Source organism: Brassica rapa, chromosome A05 (assembly GCF_000309985.2).
Source record: "Brassica rapa cultivar Chiifu-401-42 chromosome A05, CAAS_Brap_v3.01, whole genome shotgun sequence".
Lineage (NCBI taxonomy): Eukaryota > Viridiplantae > Streptophyta > Magnoliopsida > Brassicales > Brassicaceae > Brassica > Brassica rapa.
In genome coordinates, this window is record NC_024799.2 from 16,508,994 (window position 1) to 16,517,622 (window position 8,629).

At 40.4% G+C, this 8,629-nt stretch overlaps 1 protein-coding gene across 1 annotated transcript; it reads right to left on the reverse strand.

Annotated features, from left to right (window-relative positions):
* Positions 1-714: 714 nt before the first annotated feature.
* Positions 715-3,289, reverse strand: LOC117134365. Its single transcript, XM_033292656.1, has 4 exons — positions 3,122-3,289; positions 2,812-3,051; positions 1,221-2,081; positions 715-1,110 (listed from the first exon to the last, which is right to left on the reverse strand). Exons 1-4 carry the CDS (start codon positions 3,287-3,289, stop codon positions 715-717), a joined length of 1,665 nt encoding a protein of 554 aa, XP_033148547.1.
* Positions 3,290-8,629: the final 5,340 nt, after the last annotated feature.

An 8,629-nucleotide genomic window follows, 5' to 3' on the forward strand; every position in this document is an offset into this window, starting at 1 on the left:
GCGACTCCGGCAAGATTTCATTCTCCTCCGCAAGAACTTCGTCGGTCATTACAGCAAATTCAGTGTCCTCTACAGAATCTTCAACCTTGCATCTTTTTACATTGGCACGCGGTGTAGTTATATTATCGGCTTCTTGATTCTTTAACTCAGCCAGTTCTTCATTCATTAACTCAGCCTGTTCTTGATTCTTTAACTCAGCCTGTTTTGGTTTCTTTAACTCATGCTGTTTTTGCTTCATTGAGGCAGCCGATTTTCTCTTAGCGGCAGCTTTCTCCTTCTTCTTCAACACAGCCTCTGCTTGCACTGCTTTTTTCTTATCTTCTGCATCCTCATCCCTTATAGTACGGTTGCGCGTGGAGCGGCGACGTAAGTCTTCAGCCTTAGTTGCCTTTGCAGGAGAAACATATAGGAAACCAAGAACATTAGCACCCTCATCTTCAGCATGTGTTCCAAACTCCTTAGCCAAAGTTTTTTTCATCCCTCTCTCCTTATCAAGCTCGTTGGACAAATTGTTCCTAGGTCCCATATCCTTTCCAGGGGTTTCAGCTAACAGTGGACTACAGACAGACTTCTGCTGGGTATTAGGCTGCGGTGATGACAACGGTTCAGGTTGTTGGTCGGCGGCGACGTTTGAAAGGTTTTCTTTGTTTTGGAGATTTTTTCCTATCCCCATAACTTTCAGACGCTCCTCCACTGCAACTTTCACCATGTCATCTATCGACTTCTGGTCCACCAATGGTTTTTTAAATCGCGCGTCCATAGATCAAATTTTCTGGAAAGTTTATCCAGAGTATTCGCAATGGCCATCAGACTCGCGTTGTTCCCCGAATCTTTATTATCTTCCTCTTCGCTTGAACCCTTTCCCGTTGCAGCAGCTTCACCCTCATTGGTCTTAACTTTATTCTGCTTCTTACTGGGTGGCTCAGCTTTCTTCTTCTTCTCGTTTCCCTTCCCCTCCGCATTTCCATGCACTTCCCAAAAACCTTTTACAAATCTACCTGCATGTATGTCTGTTATCAAGTTAACGAGTTGTGGGTCGTCAGGTTGACACGACCATTCAGGCAACAACTCTTCGATTGACTCCTTCGAAACCATTCTCCTAACACGCACCTGCAACACCAGGATATAATATAACTCAGCCACCAAATAAACACAACACTCAGCCATTAAGTCTAATAAATCAGCCATTTAAGAAATCAAAACGCAGCGTTACACCTTACCTGGCTATGTTGTTTTATCTCGGCAGACAACAAGTTTTCGAAATTTGCACGAGTACGCTTTCCACCCCATCGTAAAAGTGGAATGTCTTCATTATTCACCACTCTCCCAAAACACTCGCCAAAGCAGACGATGGATTCATACGCCCAAATCAATAACGCATCCTTTAGGCCGCTTAATGTGTATGACCCCCTGTCTGGAGCCAACGTTTTAATAGAGTCAATGAGAACTTCGTATGCAGTCCGACCCCATGGATACGACTTCATGGCTTCATCGTCAAACACTCTTTTGGCACTTTCAAATGGCACCCGAGAATTTTGATGCAAACAATAAAGTACCATGTGTTGAAGAACTAATAGCCCTAGCCATTTACGCTCTTCAAATGTCCAATTCGGGCAGACCTCTATTGAGTTCTTCAGTTCATCCAACGTGGGTCCCCTCCCAAGCGACACCTTCAGCTTCGCCCAAAACGGTTTGTATTTATCAGGATCAGGTTCAAAACTTTCTGTTGGCAATGGACCAGTGTTTAACCCAGTTATCTCACCAAATTCTACCAAGCTAAACCTGATAGGCTCATCAACCACCAGACTCCATATCTCCTTCCTATGTACTCGCAGCTGTCTACATAGTAGATAGTGTACTGTTATACCAGACCACACGCTTCGGCGTTCAACTAGCCTAGCAACTACTCCAATGGGAGAGTTCACCAGTGCTTTCCATACATCTTCTCCTAGTGTTTCTATAATATGAGGTAAATCTCGTGAACGGAAATTGTGATTAATGTCTTTATTTTCTAGGTTAGAAGACCCTACAGGATAAAGTCTTGGAGGGTAACCCCGTGATTTAACATCAGAAACATCCATCTGAACAAATAAACAAACAATAACTCAGTCACGACATATAACAATAACTCAATGAATATAACAATAACTCTGCCACAACATTAAAATATCTCAGACACAACATAACAATAACTCAGGGAAAACATAACAATAACTCAGAGAAAACATAACAATAACTCTGCCACAACATAACAATAACTCAGCTACAACACAACAATAATCTAATCACAACTACACCCTAACTCACTCGAAACATAGCCCTAACTCACTCGAAACAAAACCCCAAATCAATATTTAACGTCGCGACATCCTACCGAAAAGACGAACTTGTAGAAATGAATGCGGCGAAGACGATTAAAACGAACGATAACGATAACGATAACGGAGATCTCACAGTTATTTTTAGGAAGAGGAAGTAAACACAATGTCGACGGCGATTTCGTATCCTTGCGGTTCCTTCTCTGTTTCCGACAATGTTTTTTTTTTCTAATTGTTAGGTCAATCAATGTTACTGGTTAATGAGACTATCTGAGCATAAAAGTAAATAAAACTAACCAAAGGCTATTTATGTCATTTACCAGAGGTAACAAAACATTCTCGCTTTTATCAATTTGATTTAACGGCTGAGTTATATTTTAATAAACGCATAGTTTTGTTTACATACGACTGAGTTAAAACAACTTAAAAGTTAATAAATGCTGAGTTACATAACACGCGAAAGCTGACTTATGATGACAAAACATGACTAAACAGAGAAGTAGTAGTAGCAAAGTATCGCCATTCCAGCCACACAAACAACCACATTCCTCAAACACCGACTCTCACTCAAACATTCGCCTCCTTTTCTCTCAGATTCTGTCTTTACTCCATTCGCCAACCGAGCAACGTTAACTCGCAACTCCGAGATGTCTCTATTCATGCCATTTATCGCTGCCTTAATATCTTCAACCTCTTCCACCAAGCAGTCATCCGCCCATTTGAATAAATGACTCTGTTTTCACCAATGTACCCAGATCTAAATATTACGTTTCCGAACAAGGGAAATAAGAACCAGAACTAACCTTATGATATCCTTTTGCACAGCAATAGTACAATCTTCCTGGATTTGTTTCGCTTCCAGATGTAAAAATGTCAGATGGTGCACCACACCAACACTCTTTCGGCGTTCCTCTTTCCGTATTCCTACGTCGTCTGTAATAATTTCCTGAGGTGAAGGATGAGGAAGACATTGTTAAAATAGATTTCAAAGTCTTTCGAAACTAAAAATTGTTTTACTTTGTAAGAAGAGATACGACATCACATATATAATACTATTAAATATATAAAATACAATATAATATCAGTGTCTCGATATTGTAAATGAAACATATATATAAAAACTCGTAATAATGAGTCTCGATATTATCATGGCAGCCAAATTTTCCCACGAGCATAATGATGGAACTTCCCATATACCGCCTCTTAAAATTAAATCGATGCTGGGTTATTTAAATACAATGATGACTGAGTTATTTATATTAGATATGTGGCCGAGATAACATTCACAAACAGAAATAATGCGTTTCAAAATATAATTACGGCTGAGTTATTGAAACAAGTTATGGCTGAATTATATAAAATGTGTGGCCGAGATTATATTCAAACTTGTTGCGGCTGAATCATTGAAACAAGTTATGGCTGAAATAATGAAGTTCAAAATACAGACACGAAAAGACTTTCAGGAACGAAAATTATCTGGACCAGACTCTTCAAACATGTGGCCGAGATTACATTCAAACTAGTTGCGGCTGAATCATTGAAACAAGTTATGGCTGAAATAATGAAGTTCAAAATACAGACACGAAAAGACTTTTAGGAACTAAAATTATCTGGACCAGACTCTTCAAACATGTGGCAGAGATCAAGCCAAACGCTGGTTAGCATCCATGTTGGCTTCTCGCGTCCTTCCAACCAAGTCCACCTCAAATGGCGCATCTGACAACGAAATAGACTTCTGGCCACAAGATTAAAATTACGCCAAACTGTCAAATGATGCCTTCGATCCCATGTGTTTGTCCGCTACGGCAAACAAAAAATACAAAGATTACAGACCGATGGTATATATTAATATATATGAACAAATGTCGGGCCTTACAGCGAGTTGAAGAAACCAGCGTTCTTTAAAATGATTGGGAATGTCGCAGTATGTCGGCCATGCATGAACCCATCCTTCTGCAAGAATCGTCGGGATGACCAGGGAGAGTTCAGTTAAAAATTTAAACCATGTAGGGCTGGTTGTGTCAAGCAAGTCACACGGACCAGGGTATAGAATAGGGAGGTTTTCACGATTTGCAGAGCTTAGTATCGCAAAAACATTGTTCTCTAACCTCTCTGAATTTTCAGGAACAATCGGCATGGCTTTTGTTGGGGATAGAGAGATATTGTTTAGGTTTTTTCTAGAGAGATAATGGCGTAAGAAAGGGTATTAGAAAGGGCACTATATATAGAGAAACATAGAACGTGAAACGGCGGGAATTGAAATTTCTCAAAATTCATTTATCTTATTTCCCGCCAAACGACAACATTTAACAAACGTGGCGGCCGAGTTATATAGCCTATTACGGCTGATTTAATATTTGGGATTTAGGGTTTAGGGTTTAGTATTTAGAGTTTAGGTTTGTTTATTTAGGGATTTATGTTTAGGATTTGGAATAACGGTGTGATAAATATAACAAATAACATAAATTTAGTCTTAAAATGCGTTGTATATAGTTTAGGAGAGTTGTATTATGATCACACTCTATATCTACATGTAAGGTTTTAAGTAACTGCAAGACAACATATACCTCAAGATCATGATCGATTCTAAACTCGTTAATTCAATAAATAAGAGACGTTCGGTTGATTATATATTCACTTATTAGGGAATGTTATAACATTTTTAAGTATAAACATATCAATTATTTTAATTCAGGGTATGGTTTGAGGTATGGCTGACTTTTATCTACCTTAACGGCTGCTTTATGAAGACGAATCGGCTGACTTATTAAATATTTTCCTATCTTAGGGTATGGTTTGAGGTTTGGCTGAGCTATATCTACCTAAACGGCTGTTTTATGAAGAAGAATCGGCTGACTTATTAAATATTTCCCTATTTTAGGGTATAGTTTGAGGGCGGCTGAGCTATATCTAACGTAACGGCTGCGTAATTTAAACAAGGTGGCTGAGTTACGATAAACAAATCATAACTTTAAGTCAAGTACAAAATATCTAGCCATAAGTCATACATACAAAACTCATCTTCATTCATCGCCAAACGACCCTACCAAACTACAACAACTTCCTTCATTGAAGACATCTGCTGCCATCTTCATTCTCAGACCTTGAATATTTTCATCAGATATCCCATCAAAAGCTACACCAAGCGCTAGACACTCGACGAACTTCAATGAATACACTCCACAGTCGCCTCTCAGGTTGTTTTGTGGAACAATACGTTTTGTTCTTCGTCTGAATACAAAATCTTTCTTGGTATGGACTCGGATATCATCAGGAATAAGGGCATTCAGAATCGCAGGGAGCATACGAGTAAGCGGCCCAAAGAATTTTAGCATTCTCCGATCACTTTCGAGTGTTTGCTCTCCAACGATTGAATCATAGCAATCAACCTTCTCTTTATGCAGATCCGCGTGAAAACCCACCCAATGATTGCCGCCAGTATTAACACTCCGTACAAGTGATCTACATCTGTAAACCACCGCAACTTTGTCTGAATGTCTGTGGGGATCAAACCGTTTGCTAACCCTCGTAACCACTTCCTTTGAATTTGACCATTTCCGGTTTGACTTCGAACTGCTTATAATCGTGAACCCATGATTCAAGGAACCAAGAGTCTATAAGGCAACGCGCTTGGACCAGAATGGGCTGGGATCTTGTTTGGACCTTTGAATGAGGACTCTAATATACGAAGCAATATGCTGCACAGATAATATATAACTCAGCTGTACCATACTTAAACTTAGCCGTAAAGTAAATATAACTCAGCTGCATACTTACATTTTGAACCAGCATCCATATTCTTTGATGGGCCAAGGTCTTGGAGTGATGAGGATTCTGTAGAACTCAATATCCTCGTGAGCTTCTCCATGGGAATTTCCCTGATAATTTAACACAACTCAGTTCTCTGCAAAAATCTTTTATTAGCTAAAATCAACGAAATGGTGCAAAAGTCCTTACTCGTGTGGCTTTAGGTGTTGCAAAAGATTATCCTTTTAACCGGATCAACAGGTCCTAGGGGATCATATATTGCAGGTGAAGGTTCAAAACTTTTCTCTCATGCACGTCGTACATTGTCTCCGATGTGGGGAAATGGTACAGAAGGACCAAATTCCGCACTCATTTGAGACCCATCTGGAGATAATTTGAACAGCTTTCAGCCGATACTCCTTTATTCTTCCACACCTTTTCCTTTCATCTTCCTCCACATCAGATTCCGGCCACAGTTCGTCTGAATACTTGGTGTTCTTAATTTGCTTAGTCGGAATGGGTATTCTTATTGTACCACTGCGAGTCCTTTTTGAAGCAGGAATATCCTTTCTTTGAGTCAGCCTCTTCTTCTTCTTCTTTCTTCTTTAAAATCAGCCTCTTCTTGCTTGCTTCTTTTTCTTCTTTAACTCAGCCTCTTCTTTCTTCTGCTTCTTTTAACTCAGCCTCTTCTTGCTCTTGCTTCTTCTTCCTCTTCAACTCAGCTTCTTCTTGCTTCTGCTTCTTCTTTAACTCAACTCATTTCATTCCTCTCCAAATCAGCCGCTAAGTTTTTTCTTTTCCCTAAGCCCCTGCAACCGCGTCCGAATGGTGGTTCCTTTCCAGGAGAATCAGAGACCCAATCAGCATTTGTTGCATCGGCATTACCAAACGCCAAATCCAAGTTCTTTTTCACCCCAGCAGCCTTATCCCTGACAACCTTCGAATTCAGCTTTGCTCCCATACCTTTCGCATCAGCTTTAGCATATCATCTGCCAGATTCTCTCAGATTGGCCTTTATCAGGGTCTTTTGCGGTTGGCTGTCTTCGGACTGTTTATCATAAGGGGTCTTAGATGCAGGTTGACCACTATTGGAGTCCGGCTGTCGTTTGTCTTCTGAGACCATCACGTTTTGACCATCAGGTTGACCACTATTGGACTCCGGCTGTTGGTTGTCTTCTGAGACCATCACGTGTTGACCTTCAGGTTGACTACTATTGGACACCCCCAAAACTCTCAGACGCTCTTCAACTGTAGTTTTCACTGTATCTCCAATGGTATCCAAAAGGCCTTGGGAAAAATCTCCAAACTTGGTGTCGTATTCTGTTAATCTCGAGTCAATTTTCGGTCCAACTTCTCGAGATGAGCAACTATGTTCAGCAGAACCGCTTCGCTACGACCCTTCTCTTTTGCACTCTCCTTCTCCTCTACAACAGCAGTTTCACCCTCATTGATTTTCACCTCCTTCTGTTTCTTACCTTTCTTTTCTTCTGCTTCTTTGAGGGTGGCTCAGCCTCTGACGAAACTCCAGCCTTCGTTTTTTTGTTCTTCTCATTCGATTGCACATAAAAATCTCTAACAAACCTATCTGCATGTATATCTTTAATTAGGTTATCAAGTTGGGGTCATCTGCTTCATTCATCTTCCTGAGGAAACAGCTCTTCTAGACCCTCCTTCATCACCATTTTCCTCACACGCACCTACACACAAAAACATAAATCAGTCATTAAAATTAACAACTAACCATAAATTAATCCAATAACTCAGACATTACATTACAGGATTCATATGTCTGATTTAAACCTTACCGTTTCATGATCATTCATCTCCTTAGCTATTGTAGTAGCAAGACTTGCACAAGTACGACTTCCACCCATCGCAAAAGCGGAATTTCGTCTGGATTCACTTTTCTGCCATAAAGCTCTCCGAACACTGTGACAGATTCATACGCCCAAACCAATAACACGTCCTTGAAGCCGCTAAGGGTGTACGACCCTCCTTGTGGATGCAACAACTTGATAGAATCAACAAGAAATTCATAGGCAGTCCGACCCCAAGGATAAGTCATCAGGGCGTCATCATCGAATACTCTTTTGCACTTTCAAAGGGTATTCTACAATTATGATGCAAGCCATAAGTCCAATGGCTTGAAAAAACAACAGCCCATACCATTTCCGCTGATCAGCACTCCAGAATGGACACTCCGTTAAAGCTTCTATAAGCTCATCAAACTTGGGTCCGCACCCAAGCGGCACTTTCAACAACTCCCACAACGCTTTGTAATTCTCTGGATCAGGTTCAAAACTTTCTTCTGGCAGTGGATTTGTGTTTAAACCCGTGATCTCACCAAATTCTATTAAGCTAAACCTGAGAGGTTGATCACAACGAGAGACCAAAGCTCCTTCTTATAGACTCGCAGCTGTCTACAAAGTAGATAATGTACGGTCTTACCAGACCACACCAATTTGCTCTCAGCCAGTTTAGTAATCAATCCAACAGGATACGTCTTCAGATTATCCCACACATCTGTTCCAATTGCTTGTCTATCGAGGGATCTCAGAAAAATG